The sequence below is a fragment of the Peromyscus eremicus genome, chromosome 1 (assembly GCF_949786415.1).
Source record: "Peromyscus eremicus chromosome 1, PerEre_H2_v1, whole genome shotgun sequence".
NCBI lineage: Eukaryota > Metazoa > Chordata > Mammalia > Rodentia > Cricetidae > Peromyscus > Peromyscus eremicus.
The window spans coordinates 199,932,363-199,954,957 of record NC_081416.1 but is presented as its reverse complement, the minus strand read 5'-3'; the positions used below and the strand labels follow the sequence as shown (position 1 = coordinate 199,954,957).

The 22,595-nt window shown below is 49.2% G+C and overlaps 1 protein-coding gene across 2 annotated transcripts in view; it reads right to left on the bottom strand.

Moving 5' to 3' along the window:
• The window catches only part of Vstm2b (V-set and transmembrane domain containing 2B), a 31,337-nt gene extending 10,895 nt beyond the window's left edge, over nt 1-20,442 (bottom strand). The window contains exons 1-4 of one of the 2 annotated variants that reach the window (XM_059245482.1): nt 20,361-20,442; nt 19,645-19,829; nt 18,603-18,632; nt 16,922-17,408 (exon numbers count right to left, since the gene is read on the bottom strand). In XM_059245482.1, the coding sequence (XP_059101465.1) occupies nt 16,922-17,408; nt 18,603-18,632; nt 19,645-19,829; nt 20,361-20,442 (784 nt within the window). The remainder of the gene's footprint in view (nt 1-16,921; nt 17,409-18,602; nt 18,633-19,644; nt 19,830-20,360) is intronic. The other variant, XM_059245488.1, reaches the window with a different exon arrangement.
• Between the last annotated feature and the right edge of the window lie 2,153 nt (nt 20,443-22,595).

Here is a 22,595-nt window from a genome sequence, read left to right as displayed (position 1 = left end):
TCACCCACCTGTCTTCCTGCTCCCAGGAGTTCCCTTCTGGTATCAGGTTAGAGACGCACCCCCCACCTTGTCCCAAGGACTCTAGAGCAAATTCAGTTTCCCCCAGGCTGTGCGTGGGTAGCTGTGGGTGTGTTTGCTTTCTGACGCCCTTGTCTTCTGCCAGAGGGTGAGTCAAAAAGAGGAGAAACTGTGACTCAGCTCTGTGCCTCTCTGTTTCTGCATAGTGCCTGTGCTGTGAGATTCAGTATTTGTGGAGTGAATGGTTGAACACTCTCCTATGCCCCAGCTGCCCACTGTGCAGCAGTGTCCAGATGCTCCATACACAGCCTCCACCTGGGGCTAAGAACCTGTTCTGGATCCCTAGGGAGCCAGGCTTAGTAACGTGACCTTCTAACTGACTATGACACAGATACATCTCTCATGCACCTCAGACTCATTTCAACTTTTTCTTTCACTCATTTCTTCCTGAATCTGTTCTATCATGCAATATGCATTTTTACAAGCTGTTCCAAGTCCCTTCCATAGAAGGCAGTGCATTGATGTGTGCAATATTTTGTGATTTTGTCTATTTCCAAATATATATTCATAAACTATACAAAGTATATGATATATATATATATATATATATATATATATATATATATATATATATATAATTTGTGCACATATTTTTACATGTTATTTGGACCATATCAACTGTATTTGAATATATTTAAATGGTAGAATTGTTTTCTCAAACTAATTACTACCTGTAATCAAAACACCATGACCAGAAGTCTGGCAAGGGATCAATGCATCTCAGTGGTAGAATACCTGTCCAGAATCCACCAGTGAGGGTCTGCAGGTGTAGTTCAGTGGTACAATGCTTGCCCAGAATGTGCAAGGCTCTTGATCCCCAGCACTACAATAAATTAACATGCAAATATAAATGCAATTATTAGAAACAGAACCAAATGAAGCTGGCAGTGCGCAGCAGTTTACAGGGTTCCAAGAAACACGGTTTGGGAACACTTGCTCTAGGTTATCTGAGTCTTTCCCAATGTGAAATGTGGACTTGAGGATCGATTCTGGAGTGTTCATGTGCCCATTACACTGACTGGAGAGTGGAGCTGGGGTGATGGATAAGTGAGTCTGGCCCTCCCTCAAACCTCTCACCCAGCTCATTTCCATTCAAGTTGTCTGGTGGTTTTTTTCTCCTGTTCTGTATTCATGGCCCTCGAGTCAGTGTCCAAGATTTCCCCAGATCAGGCACAGAATGAGTGGACTCTCAATTGTTGCCCATTGCAGGCTGCTGAAAACAACAGAGGTCTGGGATCTAGCCTCCCTATGTTTCTTCTCAGAGCCAGGCCTGACAAGCACCTAGAATGTGGTATTGCTCCCAAGGCAGAGAAGAGAGTTAGCCCTGTGACCAGAACTATCAGCTTTATTGGGCCTGTTTTCCCATTTACAACCTCCCTCTGTCTTCTGTTTCAGGGATACTTGCATATTGTTTCTCACTGAGAACTTTCCTTTAGAAACATAATTTAGCCAAAATGGTTAATACATTTTAATTGCCCAGGGATAGTGCTTGGAAAATTCTATAACATGTGCTCTTTAAATAAAATTAGTGTCAATGAACTGCCCAGGTTGTGTCATGCATTAAAATACGACTCTAAAATAAAACACTTCATGAAATACAGCCTTGTGTATTTTCTTGTTACATTAATCTTTAAAGCAAACACAATTAGTTATTCATCCACTCACCTGGAGACTATATGTTTTAATGTCTGAGAAGACAAACCTACAATGTCTTTTGATGACCTTCAACAAGTCTGGGGCCAGGCTCTGTTCCCCAGATAACCCAGTGTCCAATCACTGGAGGGTAAACCTCAACTGTCTCAGAAGGCTCTCAGATGTACCCCAGCTTTGCCCATCATATTGCCCTATCCTGTTGTTCAGAGGTAGACAAAGAACATGGGCTAGCATGGCATTCTAATTATGCTACTGTCTAGTACCTTTCTTTCTATGGCATCTTTCCTGATACATGTTCCAGAAATTCCTCACCTAGACTTGTTGGCAGCTGCAATCCACCCGTCTTGCAAGGTTCACCTGGTTCCTAACTCACCCATCTTCCCACTCATGTTTTATCCACAGATCCAATTGTCCTTTTGTCTATCCCCTTTCATCCAGCTACACACCCATTCCCTCATCTCTTCCTACCTACCCAGCAACTACTTTTTCCGTCCATTTCAACTCACTCATCCATCTATGTATAGCCACCCATGTCCCCTTTACCTTCCTCTAAGACCATTACCCATTGTTACAGCTTGGATTTGAAATTCTTCTGCCCCAAAAGGCTCATATATTGAAGGTCAGGCCCTCAATTGGTGGATTCATTCATTGAGAAGTGACTGGATCATGAGGGTCTGATCTGATCAGTGGGTTACTCCATTGATGGATTCGTAATTTGATGAAATTATTGGGAGGGAATGGACATCTTTGGAGGTGAGGTCTGGTTGGAGTTAGGCCACTGGAGGGTTGTTTGGGGGAACTATATATTGTGCAGGCCTCGTTCTTTGTTTCCTCGGTGACATGAAGTGAGCATCTGTGCTCCAACATATGCTCCCACCACAGTTCTCTGTCCCACTTTGAATCTACAAGTAACTTTTGAAACCATGAGCCCCAAACTTTTCTTTATTTAAATTGTTCTGTGTTGGGTACTTTTGTTGTCATGAGGAAAAATACAAGGCCTCCTTATACTCATTTACAAATCTCTCTTCCACATTTTACTCCCTACTCATTTTTCTTTCCAGTCCTGATACACTTACCCATTCATTCAACCATGTATCCATCTATCCATTCACCTACGCACCCACCCATCTGTCTTCTCACCCACTCACCTCATCATTCCTTCCCACACATACCATCCTCCTATCCATCATTCCATCCGCTCACACTTCCTCATGATCATCCTATCTCATGTCCACCCATTTACACACCTTTCTATCAGCTCACCTACCAGATACTTGCTATTCCACCTACCCACTCCACTTCTCATGCAGGCATCCATCTACCTATTCATCTAACTAGCCCACACACTGTCCTCTCTTGGCACTGTCTTCCTTCAGCTACATTGCCCATCTCTGTCTCCACACTGTGACTAGAGCCATCATCTCCAAAGGATCCTGCCTTGTTCCACCCTGTTTGTTCTTCAGAGAAAAGCAAAAGCCCCTGAAGTCTTACATGTTTGTCTTATTTAACCAGTGAACTCTTTTTCGACTTCTTGCTTTCTTTGCAGAGCCCGACTAAATCTTTGTCAGACCTTTGAATTTCCTGGCTATATGCTATCACAGGGCATTTGTACATGTTATCCCCGCTTCCTGGAAGTCACTACCCTCTCTCTTTACATTGTCAAAAACAGTTTCTTTTCTTGATGAGAGGAAGTCTCAGAGATTCATCCCATGGATTTGGTGTTTCCCTTGTCCCTCGAATTTGGTGTCCCTCAAGTTATGTTTCTTGTCTTATTTGCAGTGATTACCAGTACATATCCTGGCATGAGATTCAATTACATCATATGACACTCCCAGCACACACCTTCCACTACGAAGCTACAATCTCAAGCCATGAAATAGCCCTTCTTCACCAGCAGTGACAGCCTGTGTCCAGGAATGGCTACATGCCAGGGGGGCCTTCAGCCCTCCACCTACACTCCCTACAGTAGCCCACAGTGGCCTGGTGCTGATCTCCTAGAGCCATTTTAAGTTCTTTTACATCCAACTGACTACAAGCAAATATTGAGACAGTTGTTAGAGGCTCAGTGCTGCTGGAGGTGGGATGTGGGCACAACACACCTCTAAGATCTCCCTTTGTAACTAATGTCATATAAGTGACACAAACCTAGAGTGCTGACAAGTTTGGTAATTTTCAAACATGTAAGCTCCAAAACAGAAAAGAAAAGCAGAGTTTTTTTGATTGGAGAAGGATAAAATACTAGAATGCTCTGAGTTGTGTCTTCCTGTTTCTTCTCAATCCTCATATAGGTCCCAGAGATGTCTATACAAGGATTCCTTTATCTCTCAGAATTGATTTCTCCCTATTTCCCTCTCCTTCCCTTTCCTGAGTCTCACTGTGTAGCCTTCTCTAGCTTTGAATCCTAAATCCTCCTGCTTCAGCCTCCCCAGACCTGGGATTATATGCCTATGTTTCTCAAAATTACCAATCAAAGCCAAACATGGTGGCTCACATCAGCAACAAGGAGGATGAGGCAGGAGAATGAGTTCAAGGCCTGCCCATACTCACAGTGAGACCTTGGCTTATACAGTATCACAACCCTTAAACAAGAAACAGAACCCCATTGCTCTGCACACCCCTTGTCTTACATGTGTGAAGGCAGAGGCCCAAGAGGAAAAGGGCTGGCCAGGCCACACAACGATGGTGACAAGGCTCCAGCTATCTTCCTCTCTAACTTACCTTCTAGGCCAGTGCTGTGCCCACTGAGAGCCCTCACCCTCCTAGAGCTCTGAGTTCCATGACGTCAATGCACCAAGACGTTGGGGAAAGGGAAGAGGTACTTGCCCTTCCTGTTTATGTCCAGGCTGCATACTCCACACCTACTGTAGCCTCTCAGTAGCTGCTGACTGCAGACATAATGGTTGGTTTTCTTGGGTAAGCCTAGAGTGAGTTTTAGATGGCTGAAGAAACACCCAGGCTGAAAAGAGGGGGGCATAGAAGATACTGGAGTAGAATGGGACGTAATGAGAATGAGAAACAGCAGAATTAGGGGTCTGACACTGCCCCCCCCCCCACTTGTCCTTCCACTCTTTCTCTTCCTTTGAGCTCTAGAGGGTGCAGGGGACTGCACCAGACGACCCTCTAACTCCAGTGTGCCACCTCTTCTGCTTTTGTGGCTCTCTTAAGCTTTCCAGGGCTTGGTCAGATACCACCTTCGCTGACTCTCCAAAGAAAGTCAGTTACAGGCTTCAAACACAACAGGCACTGCTGTGTATTTGAACAGATAATGCCTGAGGAGAAGAGGAGTTGAACTTCCTTCCTCATGAAGCCCTTCCAGGCTCCATCCTCAGTTACTCCTCCTTGGGTGTCTTTAGAGGTTAGCAGGGCAGGAGCCACTATCCCCAGTCTGCAGATGACAGACTAGGCAGCTTGCAGCAGTCAGCTCACTGCACTTCTATGGCTCTCTTTGGGACTGAGACCTCTTATCTTTGCATCTATGAGGACCTCTACCTTTAACTGTCCCCCTGAAGACCAAGCCCTCCTCCAACATTCCTAGCTACCAAAGGTCCTCCTCTGGGTCTTCCTCTAACATGGCACCTGTAAGAGTGGATTTTAACTTTGGGTGCAAGGGTTAGTTTCTGTGTAGGACTCTCAGACCTCACTGGCTGTATTCAAATTGTGCTCACAGGGTACACAGCTATCACTACATGTAAAAGACATCTGGTGGACATTGGTTGAATATGAATGAGTGAGTGAACTAGCTCCAGACCTAATGAGTACAGGACAGTGGACATACAGAAGCAATACCTTCTATTGCTTTGGCTAGGGTGAGTACTCAACTAGGCTCACACTTCAGAACAGAGAACGGAAGTGCTATGCTGTAGAGCCCAGAGACTGTATCAGGGAACTTCGAGAAGCTCAATTTTCAAGTGAGGCCCTTAGTTACTAGGTCTTGGACACCATTCTCCCTACTACTAGCTATTCTGACCCACTTTTACAGTAATCTGAACATTAGACCACAGCTTTCCCCTCAGGTGGAGTGTCTCTCCTTTGACCCTGCCCAGTGCCTGTTGTGAGGCATGGAGCAGATCAGAAACCACATCTCCAGCCCTGCTATTACATTAGTTCCCCTCCCTGGGCTTACTGAAGATCTTTCCTCTGGGCTAAGTGGCCATTTGTACAAAATCAATTGAAATAAGTTTCTATAAAGAATTGACATTACAGCTAGGTGATGGTGGCACACACTTTTAATCCCAGCACTCAGTAGGTAGAGGCTGGTAGATCTCTGTGAGTTCCAGGCCAGTCTGGTCTACAGAGCGAGATCCAGAACAGCCAAGGCTATTACATGGTGAAATCCTGTCACAGGAAAAAAAACCGACATTACAGCTACGGGTAATAGACCAGGGGTCAGTTGAAGGAGATGCTCTCTATCCAGTGCTGTCCAACACCAGGAATTAGACTGTGCTGGGTGTCTCTGCAGTGGCTTTCTGTGCCACTCAGAGGCAGACTGAAAGAAAATGGGACAGGCCTTGTGGTTCCTCATGCAATCCATTCACACTCTGCTCCCAGCACATCCTGGCTGTAGCATCTTTATTCCGCTTTCTCACTTGTCCCTGGGTGCAATGTGACTCCTTATTGTCAATCTCTGGACACAGACACCACATTGAGAAAGATGGGCAGAGTCCTGTACTAAAAACAGGATGCAGGAATACAGAGCAGACCTGAGCCTGTAAAGGTGGCTGGGAACCCGCCCATCACCAACACATCCACCACAAGGCATGGTGCTTCCCAACACAAAAGTGGTTTTGAGATGTTCTCCTAGAGGATGTCATGTAGTGGGTAGCCATTCCAGCTTTGACCTGGAAGTTCCAACCCCCATTGAGGCTTCGGTAATGGTCATGCCTACAAGGCGGGGCTGAGAGAGGATGCTGAAGACCCGAGATCTGGATGCGCGGGCTCTCTTGGTTCCTAGACCCAGGACGCTGAAGGTAGACCAAGCAGAGTTCTCCAGAGAACACTGCCGGACTGCGCTACACCTTTCCCAGACCCTGCAACTTATCCCTTCACTTGTAAGTTACCCCACAAAATAAACCTCCCTTTTAACTACGTGGAGTGGCCTTAATAATTTCACCAATAAGGCCTCTCCTATCCAGTAATTCAGATCTTCCCTCAAGGCTCTGTGGCTACCTAACACCATGAAGGGTCTTCTTCCTTCTGCTTCTGTCTGCCACAGAGAGGCAGTCATCTCCTGCTGTACAACCCAGTTGTTCCTCCAAGCTTGACTTCCTTGCTCCGTGACCTTACTACCTCTTACCATCACAATGGTACCCAAAAATGGCAGCCTGGGTAGCAAAGCACACACAGCTGCAACACAAGTAAAGCTTTCCTAAGGAACCACTTTGGCATAGCCAGCCCTGCAGAGAACCTACTAGAGTTGGGGTTCAGTTTTCTAGAGCATGAGAAACTGTGACAAAGCTGTTCTTGCTCACTAGGAGCTCAATTCATAGAAAATATCCCTAGACAGGCAGAGAAGACTGCATGGTACCTACCCCATTTCCTATCCACCCTTCAAAAAATGACAGAGAGATGGTACACAACACCTCCTTGAGCCATTTGCAAATGCTCCATACTTTCTATACTGAAGGTCCACCAGCTTCCCCAACCTTCCTTCCGCCATGAAGGTTAACTGGTATATAGGAGGGAGAGTGAACTCATGAGGTAAATCTCACATTGAGTTCCTAGCTTGTTGGATGATGTAGACACTAAAAGCCATTCTCACAAACTTTAGATGACAAGAGCCAACGTCTTCTAGTGTTTCCTAGATGCTGAGCTCTATGCTCTGTAAACATCCCATGATGGCTATCATCACTGTTGACTTGAGTGCATTTGGAAGTTCCTGCGAGACTGATGAGTCTAACTTCTGGGTGTGTCAGTGAAAGCACTTCTAAAAAGGAGTAATTAGGGGAAGGAGGCCCACCATGGTTATGGGTGGCACTATACCATGGGCTGAAGTTCTCATTGGGATAAACAGAGAAGAAGCAGAGCTGAGTACAAGAAACTCCCTTTTTCTCTGCTTCTCTACCCACCATAAAGTGCTATATTAGCTACTTTCTATTGCTGTAATAAAACACCATAATCAAGGTAATTTATGAAAGAGTTTATTTGGACTTATGGTTCTAGAGGATTAGAGTCCATGATGGTGGACTGGAGGCAGCAAGACAGCAGGAACTAGATACTGAGAGCAGAAGCTGAGAGTCCACATCTTCTTGCAGGCCACAAGAATATATCATAGAGATTCAGCTGTGTATTAAAGCTGAACTTTGACCGGCCAAGGGTCTGTCAAAAGGCAAAGCCATTTATTATGAATATTTGGTGTTACCCAGCCTTTAAAATTTCAGCTGTCTTCTGCTATGAAATCCTTGTGTTCCCAGAACCTACTAAGTTACTAACTGCCCTGCTGAGTTTAGGAGACAAGCTGGTGGGAGACCCATAGCTTTGTTTCTTGTGCTAATGAAGCTCAGACCAACCCCTTGCCTTGAGGAGGCCTAATGGTTCTCTAGAGCACTTTAACTGAGAAGGAAAGAGGTTTTTACATATCAAGGTGAGAGATAAAACAACATTCCTGAGGATGCAGGGAACCACTGCCCAGGGAAAGAAAGGATAGGTATTTTCTGTGAACAAAGACAGAACAGCATGGCGAGAGAGAAGAGAGGAAGACAGAGGTTCCTTAGAGGGTAAGCACATCTCGGGTAAAGTTTTCTGAGTGCCAGGAGTAGAGAGTAGCAGAGATGGAGAAAGAGTATACAGAGGATGAAGATGAGGCTGGAAGCATAGGAGTTTAGTCGTTAGCAGGGCTATGAGCTGGGGAGCTGGACGGAACTGCAGTTATTGAGACAGGATTTCATCCTAGAGAAATAAAGTAGATGGACATAGAGCTTGGTATGTCTAGAGTTGTTCCTGCCTTGAATGCCTGGTGGAACTATAGCTCAATTGATGTAATTTTGTCTTAGAGGAATAAAGTTAACAGACATAAGAACATAGTGTACGTAGACTTTTTTTCCCTGATACCCAACACTGGACATAGCAAAGCCCCCTTGGATCTTGGGGAATTGATAACATCTCAATCCATAAGCAGGAAATAGAGAGTGAACTGAGCATGGAGCACGGCTTTGAACCTGAAAGCCCACTCCCAGTGACATACTTCCTCTAGCATGGCCACACTTCCTAAACCCACCCAAACAGCACTACCAACTGGGGATCGAGTATTCAAACATCTGAGCCTATGGGATTATTCTCATTCAAACCACCACATGAACCAATGCCTCTTAAATTGAGCCAAAAATAAATCCTTCCTTGTTTTTTCAGGTGTTTCATTCATTTAATTGTGAAAATTAAGAGGTGACCTCCTCTGACACAGGCAGCCTGGGACCTGGTTCCCCACAGAGGAGAGTACTCGCTCACGGCAGTGATGAAGCCAAGATTCCAACTCACACGGGTGGACATATCAGGAGGAAATGTGGTGTTTATGAAAGGAAGATTGAATACTGTGACTCTGGGTGGTTGGAGCTCCAAGGCCCAGAAATAGAATTTATTGGCAAGTAAACCTGGTTTTGCCTGCAGATGAGCTAGCTGAACAGCAGGAATGGTTAAAACGTCAGGGGAACCAATGAAGTGGTTACTGATGGTGGCTGTCTCTCCCTCCCAAGCTATCCTAGTACTTACTGGGTTTGTGTTTTGAGTCCACAAGGATGGGTGGCATGCCAGAGAACTGATTGACCCAGATCCTTCCCCTGCCCTTACTCACTAACAGCACGGGGTGAACAATTTGATGCTGGTAAGACATGTCCTGTTGACAATCAGCCTTCAAAGGCTCCTGAGTGGTCAGAACGTTGTGGCAGTCCGCTGACAGGATGGCCACTTCTGAGATGGATGGAGAAGGACCCTTGAACTTGGAGTGAGAAAGAGCTTCTGAAATGTCCACTTTGGCTTCGATTATGGTTTGATGTGAAATGTTCTCAACTTGGATGTCAGCTGGCGACACTGTCCTAAGATTGAGGAATGGAACCTTTGGGATGGGAGGCATGGCTGGAGGAGGTGGGTCAATGGAAGCAAGCCTTGGAGGCTTACAGCTCAGCTCTTCTTCAAACCTGAGCTCTCTCCTTCCTGTGTGTGAAGCCACTGGGCCACAAACAGAGCGTCCAGCTGCCACATTTTTCCTGCCATGATTAACTGAACCCTTTGAAACCCTGGAAACAAATGATGCTTCTATCAGGCATCTTTGTCACAGTGCTGAGAAAAGTCACCAACACAGCTTCCTTCTTATTTTGGACAGACATCTGTCACCAAAGGAAGTCTACTAACAGGACAGTAACAGCAGCCCATTTTAGCCAGTCTAAAGTACCTCTGATGTTTTATCCTAGATGGTGATAACGACAGAACAGGAAATCCAATTGTTTCAAAGACATGCTCCATCTGAGCATGTTTTGGGGGCAGGCCTGTGTTTCAAGGGCTATTTCAGGAAGAATATAGGCAGGCTCCAGCCTTATACTTCAACAAGTTACTGAGGGCTTCCCATGGACAAGTGCTTCCCTCAGTCTGCTCCATCATTCAGTGCTCCATATGAGTCAAACCTTATCCTTGGAGGCACCCAAGGGAGTGATCCTCTTTGGTATTTATATGAGCCTCTTCCTTTAAACTACCAAAGCCACCAGACTAATTTCCCAGGAAGCACCACTCTGAAGAAGGTCTTCCCTAAGGAATAGGGAGGATTAGGGAGGAAGTACAGGGCTGGCTCACTCTCAGCTTCCCTGCAGACTTCTCACTTCTCTAGATGAGTTTGCAAGAGATACCCGGGAAGCATCGTCAAAGCACAGGGGAATAAAACAGATAATACGTTTTCCTCCTGTGCTGCAAAAATATCTTAAACCCTTGCTAGCATCCCCATAAAGTCCAAGGTTTAGGCCACAGGCAAGCCCTCACCACTGTCCACATGGAGCAGGACTAATCAATATCATATTACAGAAGCACTTGACCTCATTTATCCCTGTGGATGCTTGGGGAATCCTTAACATTCAGAGCTTTAAAAATGTGCTCCTGGTGAATTTAATGAGTAGCTCCTTAGTGGTTTGGCTCCTGGTGACATTTAGAAACTCTGGCACTTGGCTTTTCTCTTGGGGGCTGCCATTCCTGTGGACGAAAGGGTCTGGGCTCCAGCAACAAACTGGAGAAGGGCTCTGTTCTTGGGGATGAAAGTAGGCAGCCAGAGTTAGGGAGAATTAGGATAGTAGGGGTGGCAGCAGCAGGCATATGTGCTCAGTAAAAGGTAAGTATAACTATGAATAATCATTACACTGCAGGAGCAGCTGGTATTTATTGGGGATCTCTAATACAAGAGAGAAGACTAGGCTGTGAGCTGATCAGCCGCTCATGAGTAGATGTAAAGAACAAAGCCATTCCATTACATAGTCCATCATAGGGAGCTGGGCAGGGAGCTATAGTAGAATCTAGAACTTCTCTGGGCCTCACCTAAGCTAAGAGAACATCATCCCTAACTGATTCTTCAAGCCTGGAGATAGTCTGCCTGCAGGAAGCCTCTCCTGATTGCATCAATAGTCCATAGCAGCCATTTCTAGTCTCCACTCATGGGAATCATGAGGCTGGTCTGGACAGAATCCCAGTGGTTGGCTGAGAGGGAGAGAGTCTCCTGTCACTGATAAGACATGACTTTGCCACTATTCAGGAAGATGCAGATGTCTCTTGCCAGCTGTGAGCCTCTAATAGTCCTTTCACAAAGTCCTTTCATTTTTTTTCTCCCTCAGGATGCTCAGTGAGTGTCTCCCTCGTTTGACATCCTTTACCAGGCTTATTTTCTCCTTCCAGATATGAGGTCCTTAATGTCACATCAGAGCTTGAAGGAAGAGCAGATTATTTACAACTATGGTTTACAAGTCCTCCTAGGCCCAGAGTTCCTGGCCTTCCTGTTGTAGCTAGGGATTCTGCAGCATTTTGATTCTCTGGCACCACCCTGATACCACTGTGCCAGCTTTGTCATCTACCCAGGGTACAGGTTAAGGTTGGGTGAGTGTTTTCACTTCAGTCACAGACCCATTTGGTCATGGTTTATGGTTGCCATGGCAACACCCAAGGATGTTCCCCCTGGATGGCTCCCAGAAGAAACAGCCTCTGCAACACAGAACACCACAGTCACACCCATGGCCTTAGCTGTCCTACCCCCATTAATTGAAATATTGGGAGCATCTAGTTCTCTGCATCCAGACACACCCAGCAGGGCTTGTGGTGCTTCTCCCCCATTACTGGAGCCCTGAGGCTAGTTAGAGGTTCACTCACCACAATCAGATCCCAAGGTACCTACAGAAAGGAACCTCTTGCCAACATGGGAGTCTTTCTGTTGTAAACTATATTCTTTTTTGAGGCTGGGCTGCCCTTCCTCCATTAGAAGTGTTTAGAAGATACTCTATCTCCCCCAACTTTCAATGGCAACCAGCAGGAAAGTGTTCTTGACAGTGGATCAGCATTCACAGGAGTAGCCAGATTGGCTCACACAGTAAGGAAGGGAAACAGCCTTCTCTGCTCTTCTCTGCTTTGCTAATCCAATCTATGGTTATTTTAAGCATATATGCTAAAATATCTCTTGACAAATGAGACATGAAACAAATGAGTTTTTAAAACAAACTTTTAGTGCAAATGCATACATGGCCATGCTGGGCACAGGTGAGTAGAGAAAAGGTTTTCTTTCCTGGCTGAGGAGTAGGAAAAGGGCAATGTGGCAATGCTTTAAGCAAGTTGCCCTGTTACTCCTTCCTGGCAATGTTGAAATGGCTCACTTCACAAATACGGGCATTTGAAGACCTTTTAGGATCAACTATGTATGTAACTATATGGAGAGGTGGCTGGGCCACTCTTGAAGTTGTTGATCTGAAAAGGCTAGGATGCACTACACCAAGGCTGAGGTGACACTTTCAGTCCCCTGGGTCCTCCCTTTGCCCTTCTTCACTGTGCTCTAAGCCTTGGGGCTTACCTCTCTACACAGCTTCTCTTGATGCCCTTGTCTTTGGCTTTCAAAAGGGCTAATAAGAGGACAAATCAGAAACATGCAAGAAAGAAATCAGGTCCTTTTGGGGTCATGAAAAGCCAACTGGGTCCCTCCATTGAGACTTTGAGACCACAGAATTGATCTTAGAACATTGTTCCCCAGCTGCTCTGACTTCTGCCAATCTCATTTGCCCCTTACCCCTTCTGTATGACATAGACACTAACAGCTCCTGTTGCTGCCAGTCCTGGGGACTTGCAACCTTCCTCTGCTGGCTGGCATAACCCTACCTTCATCTTCATAAATACCCTGTGCCAATGCCCCTCACTGACTCTGCTTGACTGTGCCATCTGCTCTACTGGTATCCTGACTGAGAAGTACTATAAACATGTCTGTCTGTTAACCAAGAACAATGGGCCTCTCTGGCTTAGATCTGTGCGCTGGAAAGAAGCTAGGGAGGCAGACTCAGAACATGTTGTAGTCTCTTGCTGTTGGGGCCTCTGAGATATTCCTGAGCCTGCTGTCTCCCTGGGGACCCAGAGCTGGGTTATCCAGCCAGGGAGTCTTGCAGAAGGTTAGCAGCAACAATGAAAACATTCTAAAGGTTTCAACCTCACCCACTGGAAGTGGTTTCTCTCCTTTGAATCAAAGCTGTTAGGTGCATTTGCAGATTAGAGGTCATATGTCCCACTTCTCCAGACTCTGAGTGGGATACCTGGGTACCTACAACTAAGTGGCTCTCCCAAGGCCTTCCTGGAGAGGGCACAAGGATAGGGGAAGTGCATAGGCTTGCTGAATTCATCTGACCCCCTTTCATCCTCAAGAGGGAGCTGGAGAGAAATCAGGGCTTGATCTGAGATATGCTTCTTCTTGGCCTGTGTAGAAGCTGGCAAAGTTTACTGAGTGATGGTAATATCAAGAGCAAGACAGTGCAATAGTATTGTGCTGTCTTCCCTGCAGGGAGCCCAGCTGCTTGTGCTTTCAGAATGGCAGTGAACACTACTGTCCCCCACAGGAAAGACAAACAAAAATCCCAACCTGGTTGCCACCCTGGCCTCTGTGGCATAAATGTAGGGCCCTGTGACTGGCAGGCATCCAAGACCCCACCTGCTGTCAGATAGCTCTGACAACTCTGCTGTCAGAGTTCTCCTGCAAAGACCTATGTCTTTTAGAATGTAGTACATCATCCCAGTCCAGGGACAAATTCTCTGTTGTGCGGGAGAATGCCTTTTGGAGCATCCTCACTTGCTCATCCAACTCCAGTAGCTAACATACAAACTGTCCATGCTTGGTTCTCAAGGCCAGTGTAGCTCTCAAAGGCCAGGCACTAGCAAAAGAATAGGAGTTTCAAACAGGAGTGAGCTCATGCCCTTGATCTTGTTACAGTTTCATGGGTATGGTCAAGTTCACTCTTATGAATCTCAAGTACATGAGATTTCCGGGTCAAAGCCTCCAATCAACCCTGTTAGTGCCATTCATCTCTTAAGGCCTCTCTACAGCTTGGTCTCCAGCTGCCAGATTATTCATTTTCTCCTCTTTTCCTCTCCATCCAGAGCAGCTTAGGCCACAGCAATGATGATGAGCATGTATGCACAGAAGTTCCCACACTGAGCTCCCTCTCTCTGTGTACCTAGCCATGTTGGTCTGCCTCACTGTGGTCCAGAAGCAATGGAGTATCTGAACTGGAAAGTCTGAAACCACGAGCCAAGTTGTTTCTTAAATAGTTCCAATTTGTTACAATTGCAAAGTCAGACTAATACACTGTTCATTTTACAGATGCTAAAGCACTTACCTAAAGTCACACACAAAGTCTTAGACGCCATAAACATAACTCTTATCTGGGCTTTTATATTGTCTGTTTTGTCACTGCTCTTAGGAACAGTCCAGAGGTTTGTTCCACTCTACCACATATACTTATTTCCTACTTTCCAAGAGAAAAGGGCAGAAGGGTCTTTTAATTAGCAGCAATTAAGCCAACCATAGCAAGAGTCAATAAACACTTTCCTAACACACCCAGTTTTGCTACATAGAGTCTGTTAGTTCTTTCAAAAATTGTGCCCTCTTCCATTGCAGAGAGATGAAGCTGGAAAACAGTTGTCAAGACAACTGGTACATTTCTCCAAAACCCTTGCATCTATGTGGGGTCACATGGTGGTCAGTGGATGAGGGCAGATGTCCTCATCTGGTCCTTAGAAACCCAACCTGCCATTCCTGAATGACTTTCTCAGAAAAAAATGAAGCACTACAGAATGGTTGGTGTGACACTTTCCTCAGTTTCTCACAAATATTGCACACATAGAGCTATTCTAAGTACATAGGAAATAAGTGAATTCACTGTGCACCATGCATACCTTATAGCTTTAGGGATCCATTCTCTGCTAGAACTGGGTCAAAAGGACATTTCTATCTCTATTCCCTTATATGCTTATATGCTGCTATATGTTGCTTCCCAGAGAGACTTTTGGAGCTGCTTGCTGGAGCTAATACAGTCTGCCAGCCAAGATTTCTGAATGACTAAACAGAATATGTCATTCCCACCCCAGGACAAGATATGATGCAACAAGACCATAAATTTGGAGCGTGTTGAGCTACTGACATTTTGGGGTTTTGTCATAGCACCTAACATTATCTTAAATTAATACAGATGGTACAAAATCCCAAGTTAAAGAGAAGAGTTGGGGGTTCTCTGGAGCTAATCCATCTTTTCATGGCTTGGAGGGGGGTCTTTTAGGTCCCTGGAGCTAAAAGTAACAAAACACCTTCTAATTCCCAGAGGATGAGGACAGAGTTAAGTTTCCCAGAGGAGAGACACACAGTAGATTCACACAAGGAGGATGAAACATAGAGTAAGCTACTGTTGCTGTGTGTGTGTGTGTGTGTGTGTGTGTGTGTGTGTGTGTGTGTGTGTCACAGAACAGACTGCTGGGGGAGATACAGTACAGTCTCATAGGAAGACATAGCACAGACTATCATGAGGGACACACACACAAAGCAGTTTCCTTAGGAGGAGGGAGACATAGTACAGTCTCCCACAGGAAGAGTAACTAAGGGAGAAACAGGCTGAATTGATGCTCAGAATGGACCAGCTGCTTCCAAATGTTCAAGGGCTTAAGGATCAGCAAGAGGGTAAAATAAAAGGTGATGTGAGGCCTATGCCCTCAGATTCAGTGAGGACAGTCTAGGAGCCTGCATTCTTCGTTTGCAGCAGTAAATGAACTTTGAGAACAGCCGACCTGGGGGCAAGACAGTGCCCTAACCCATCAGTACTATATGACTCTCCTAGACTTACAGGTTGTATTACCAGTAGAGATTCCCTTCATGGGAAATAGGCATTGCACAGGACTGAGAAGAGGGGTTCAGGCAGGGGGTGAATTATTTAAAATCAGACACCTGGAGTGGGCATTGGAGATGGTCTCCCTCTGAGTTGGGTTGGAGGAGGGGGGCTTCTTAGAAGAAGAGGTACTTGGCACAGTAGTTACAGCTTTTCCCGGCATCCTAAATCCTCACTATCTCTGTTTAACATCCCTCAAGGGCCTATCTTCTATTCTGACAATTCCTAACCTCAGCTCCTTGCCTCCCCAGATTTCAGCTCCCTAAGAAAGTGGGTATCAACCTCCGTGTGCTTTCATAACTGGTTGAGGGCCCCATTTTCAATTCTCTTCCCTCTGGAACCAAGAAGTGGAAGTCTGATACACATACAGAATTTACAGCTGGATGTAAGGCCACACCTAGAAGTCACTGAGCAAAGGCTACACAGCCAAACCATCTGAACCTTATAGGACAGTTCAGTGCTACCAACCAGCAAAGACAGACAGCTCTCTGCTTCCACTGTTTCCTTCCTCTCTCAAAAGGAGCCAGTACCCCACCTGGGGAATATCCTTCAAAACTTGAGGGCCTGAGAGTACAGCTCTCAATGCTGCCCAAAAGAGGATGCCTTACAATCCAGTCTTAGTGCCAGGCTGGGCAGCCCGCACAGTCGTGAATATACTTGGTAGGATGCTCCAACAGGCTAAGAATCAAGACTGGGGAAAACACCCAGAGAATACAAGAAAGGCACTCCTGGCTCACACAACTGCAGCTGCAATAAGACTATCTAACTATATCCCGGCCGGTTCCCTCCCTCTCCTGTACATAAATGACTCCTCTGGGGGCTGCCCTTACCGGAACCGTGCCTCTGGCGCAGAAGGACTGCCTGGCCCGATGGTGGTGACGCTGATGAAGCAGCAGCAGCTGCTGCAGCAGTGGTGGTGGTAGCTGTGTGGGTCGCAGAGGCAGCGGCGGCAGCGGCAGCGGCAGCAGCCTCTGGAACTTCTGGTACAGCAGGAGGGCTCCCAGGAAGTGCGTTCTTGTAGCTGTGCCCGGGTTCAGAGGTGGTGCGGGCAGTGGCGCCTGCGTTACTGGAGCTGACAGCGCTGGGGGCTCCGTGTCGACGCGGGCCACTGCTCTGAATGTGGGACACTGCCTCAGCAGCCTGCATGTTGGGCGGTGCGAAGCGCGACAGCACGCGCAGCAATGCCTGGGCCTTGTGTTCCTGAGTGTCGTCGTCGCTGTAGTCCGACACACGACACTCGTAAACTCCTTCATCCTGCAGTCGTACAGCAGACAACCGAAGGCGGTGCGAGATGTCATTGCCCTGGACACGCACGGTCTGTAAGACAGCCCGGTTAGAGGCCTGACCAGTGAGTTCCACATCTGCTTTGGTGACTGGGACTCTTGGTCCCCCTATCACTGTGCCAATAGTGATATGCAATTGCCATAGCATCCCAATATTGCCTAACACCTCAATACATCTGAACTCGTGGCACGCGCACGGCTTTCAGTTCTGCCTAGACACCTTGTTGTTTGTGCAAGGTGTTGGATGTCCAATTCCCAGTTGTCTCAACTCACATTTACTCTTGCTTAAGGTTTCCCATAATTTCTCCTTCAAAACGTAACTTTCCACAACTTGCAAGAAATTTCAGGCTGGGACTCTATGTCGCTAAGCATCTATATCTTTCCTGCACCTCAATGCCCAGGCTAACTGCTCTGGGTCCTCCTACACTTACCCGAAACCATGCTCACTTTTACTTAGAATCCAGAGAGTCTGGGATGTGTCCATCTTGCCTGTAGCATCCACAACTACCCATCCTCTGCCCTGTAATTTGCAGCTAGCCCCTGCCTTGCTTAAGACTGACCACTTGTTAGGATCCCTGACAAAGCCCTCTTGGAGTGGTGGAAATCTTAAGACTCTCACCAAACACAGGCACAACTCCTCACCTCTGAACTGGGCCTGCAAAGAGGCTTTGGTTGTTTTTAGGCCCTGCTACTTCTATGTTCCAGCTTTACAAACCCTATACCCCCTCACCGGTAAGAAACAGCCCCCAGGAGCCTACAACTATGCTATCTGCAAAGGAGGAGATGGCTGAGCGGAGGGTGCTCCTGGAGATCCTGGTGAGTGTGTAGGGTGGGGCAGAAGGGGACGGGGTGGGAGGGAGGGCCTGGAGCAGCACGCAGCCTGAGCTAGAAGCCACACCTGAGATCTTGGAAAAAATGACAGCAAAGGAAGTCAGGAGCAGGTGCACGCCAGGGGCCTGAGCAAACGGTGCAGAGGAGGGAGAGTTTTACTGGTGAGAATCCTCCGAAGTTGAGGGACTCGGATTTGGACCCTTGATTTACACAAGAGACAACCTAATTCATCTACTAGCGACAGATGGCGCCCAGATACCCAAGTAGCCCACAAGCTTCCCTGTGGTAGCAAAGCTCGCACTGCTTGGTGGCAGAGGCTTTCTAAAGGGGAGGGAGCTGCCGGGCGCAAAGCGGCCAGAAGGGGTCTCCCGCGGCCCACACTGGGCTCCACACTTACGCTGATTTTAGTTGCATCCTTATTTGTTACCTAAAATGCAGAGGGGGGGGGACAGAAAGGAGGGAGGGAGAGAAAGAAGGAGGGAAGGAGAGAAAAAGGGAGGGAAGGAGGGAGGGAGAGAGAGAGAGACTGATTAAGCTGGTGGCATTTGTACACGGGGAGACTCTGCCCTGTCTTTGATAAGGGGACTTTCTGCAGGTGGGCTGGGAGCTGAGCCACCTGAAGCATGGCATGGTGGAGGGCACTGGATACATTAGCAGGTTTGGGGCTAACACCTTGTTTGGCTAAGCAGTGGCTGCCCTGACACACACCTGTCTGCTTGGGAGAGTAGTGGTACTGGATGGCCAAGAGAGTGCAAAGGAGGGAGTCTTATTTCCTACTAACTTCCTATAAATCCTCCACTTAACTTGCAAGTGTGAAAAACTGGATGGAGTGTCAGCATCACTGAGGCCTGACAGTCTGGTATGTGTGGATATGGGCCAGAGGAAGATGAGAACAGGAACTCTGAGTGGGATCCTGGGGACACTGTAGGTAGGTGAATGTGTGAGTGCTCCTGTGGGTTTTGGGGCAGAGTGCAAGATTTTCCAGCCACTGAGGGTGGGGTAGCCCCTCAGATATTTGTTCTCAGATACCCTATTCTCTACCACGTAAATGTAATCTGGAGGAGTTGAACCCCGTGGCCTTGAGCCCTAACACCTTGGGGTGGCAGAGGAGAGCCTGGTAGAACCAAGTGATCTTCTTTCTCCAACCAGCACCCATCAGAGTATAGTCCCAAAGCTAGCGAGCATGAGCAGCCAAACTGGATCAGGTGTGGGTTTTTAAGGGCTGGGCGTGAAGGGTGAAGGGAGTTCCCTGAGGTTGCAGAGAAGGAAGTGGTGTAAAGAACCGACAGCCTCTGGGGACATCCGCCGATTTTGACGATGCTGTAGAGCTGCAGAGAATGGGAGGTGGCTGCGCGACAGGGCGGTGCCCTGTATGGGTAACCCTCACTTCCCCTGGAGGGAGCAGGGTAAGCACGGGTGCCACTTGGGCAGCAGGTTACCTTGCTCCGGGCGCCCGGCACGCTGAGCGCCAGCTCGTGTAACAGCTCCCGGGGAGGTTCCTTAAGGTACCACCACTGAATCTCCAGCGAGTATGAGGTGGCTCCGCTGGCCCGGAACGCGCAGGGCATTTCGATATCGTCTCCCTCCCGCACGGTTACATCTTGGGGGACCTCGGTGAACGTAGCTGGGGGCGGGAGAGAGAGGCGTGACCAGCTGAAAGGCGGGGGCTTGGGACAACCCGAGGCTGAGGCGGTCGATCTGCTCTCCGGCCTTGGGCTCCCCCCACTCCTGTCCCCGGCTACTGTGCGGCCCAGGGCAGGAGGCGCCAGCAAAGTTCAGGGAGCAGCTGCAAGGCGGAAGCAGAGATCCGCCACTTGCTGCAGGCTGCTTCCCTCCGGGTCGTGCAAGATGCTGGGCAGATAGGGCCGCAGCACTGGAGCCTGGCTGGGGCGCGCCAACTTTCGCTCGCTGCAGGCCTCCTTTGCTTGGCGAGGGGCCCGCGGAAAGACTCCCTAAGAGGACTCAACAACCGCGGCGACCCTCACCTGCTCTCGTGCCCCTACCCACTCCCAGCCTGGGTTGCACACCGGGATCGCTGGAGACCGTGAAGCCTGCCGCTTCCTTTCCTCCTCGGCTGTAGCCAAGCTGGCAGACTTCGGTGGCCTCAGCAAAGGATCCCTTGAGCCCATCGCGGCCGCGAAGTTCCCGCGCTCACCGTCGGCGACGAAGAGCAGCAGGCCGTGCAGCAACAGAGGCGGCAGGTATCCGAGGGCGCCGAGCCGGTTCCGCTGTTCCATCTCCCGCAGGGTTGCGGCGGCGGCGGGGGCCCGGCGCGGAGAGGCGGCTGCGGCAGCAGCGTGGGCTCGGCTCCGGCTTGAGTTCGGGCTAGGACTCCTCGGAGCCTGCCATGGCCCGGCACCGCGCCCCCTCCCCTGGCCGCCGCCGGCCGCCAATCAATCCGGCTTTCTTGAGGGCTAGCCGGGCGCGGGTCAGGCGGGGGGCGCTGCGCTCGGGGCACAGGAGACGAGGTCCGGCCAGGAGGCTCCTTTGGTCGGTACCTCCTTCGGTCTGGTGGTTCACAGGAAAATGGGGGGTCCGCAGTTCAGTTTCTGCCCGGCGGGCCGGGCAGTAGCCGGGCTGCGCCAGGACCCATCCTTGGAGAACCGGGTAAGTGCCTGAAAGCTACCAGCTTCTGCTTCCCGGTCTCCTGGCTGGGCTCCCGACTGCCACCTCCTCCGGCTCCCGCCGAGCTCTCCCGCCGCCGCCCCCGCCGGTTTCTTCCCGGCTCTCCGCAAGGCGAGTGGGCGCTCAACCGCGGCGCGCAGACCTGGCGTCCGACCCAGCGCAGCACGGGGAGAGCGGGTCCGGCGTGGCCGACCCGCAGCCAGAGAGAGGCGGGGAGAGGGGGAGGGGAGAAGAAGGGAGGGGGCGGTCAGTGGATGGGCGGCGAGCAGCCTCCTCGGCGGCATCACCCCCGCCCTCCCCTCCTAGTCCGCCCCGCCCCCACCCCATTGGCCCCCATCCCTCCGCGGGGTCACTAGGAGCGATTACCGTCTTTCTGGCAGCAGCGCAGCCCCACCCCACCTCTGCTTTGCTTAGGGGGTCCTCCCACCCAAACTCCCGGATTCTTCCCAGTGTGTCCATCCTTGGAGACAGCTGCTCCACCCTGCTTTCCTTGAGTCCCTCGACCCTCTCGGCAGCCCCCAGGGCCTCAACTCCTTACCCAGGTTTGGGCCACGAGCCACATCACTCTTTGGCCCAGACCCGGGCCATGGCGGGTGGATGGGCGCCAAGGGACTGCGAGAAGGGCGGAGCGCTGTGTCCGGCCAGAAGCAAAGCCAGGTGACTGTGAAGACCAGGAGTCTGCAGTGTGAGAGAGGGAAATGAGCGCCCAGCGCTGGGCGAGCAGGTGCCTGTGGCGCGGAGCGCACCAGAGAACCAGCAAGCGGCGGCCGTGAGTGACGGCAGAGGCGGTGCGGGTGGGGTGGAATGGGGAGCACCCTGCACGACTCAAGGCTCCGGAGGTTCCTGGGTGGGGGTGGTCTTCTTTCCCTGAGAGAGCTGGCCCCTGTTATCCTCGCAAGCTCTTCCCCGCCATTGCCCCCTCTGTACCCATTGCCAACCCCCCCCCTCCCGCCCCAGGCGGAAGGAGGCAGAGGTGGCGTACACAGTCGCATTCACAGCCCATCCCCCACTTTTGCATCTTCCATGTCCCTGAACATTGCCTGGCCACCTCCTTAGCCGCCTAGAGAGTGCAGTCTCCCTTCCTAAGGGGTGTGTGGGTGGATGAGAGATTCAGTCCAGGCACAATGGCTTAGGGGGAGTCCTGGAGCTCTCCTTGGGCCTCTCTTTCTTTTCCTTGGGATTCGGGATTCCCCAGCCAGTGGTCTGGTCTGGTCTCTTAGCTTTACCTGAAGTTACTGTGGCACATCCCAGTGAACTTCCCCTGCAGGCTGGGGCCATTCTTCTAGTGTCTCTGCCAGTGGGCTAACGGCTAATGAAAAGGGAAACCTAGAAGGGAAATAGTTTTCCAGTGGCCATCCTAGTCTAAGACAAGAGGGACACAATCTCAGAGAATAGGCTGCTAGCTAGCACTTTCTAAACTTTGCCCTCACCAGTGAAGACCATTGACACTGCATCCCTCTGCTCCTCCTCTTCCTAATGTGACTAGTGGGTCATTTCCACGCTCTGGTCACTCAATGATGCTCTTGTACACAGAAGACCTTGTAGACCTTTCCTCCAGGGTTCCCTCTACATATTATCACCATTGGCCTGCCTCCCTCTGGACATTCCATCAGTCCTTAGAAACCAGGATAGGTCTGTGAATGCAAGAACTTACAGGCCCCTTGCTGTCCTCAGCTTTTGAAGGGAGGGGGCAGACTTGTATCATGCTACACGGATGCAGAACCATAGCAGAATTCTAAGGGAGCAGTTGGGGAATTGATTACAA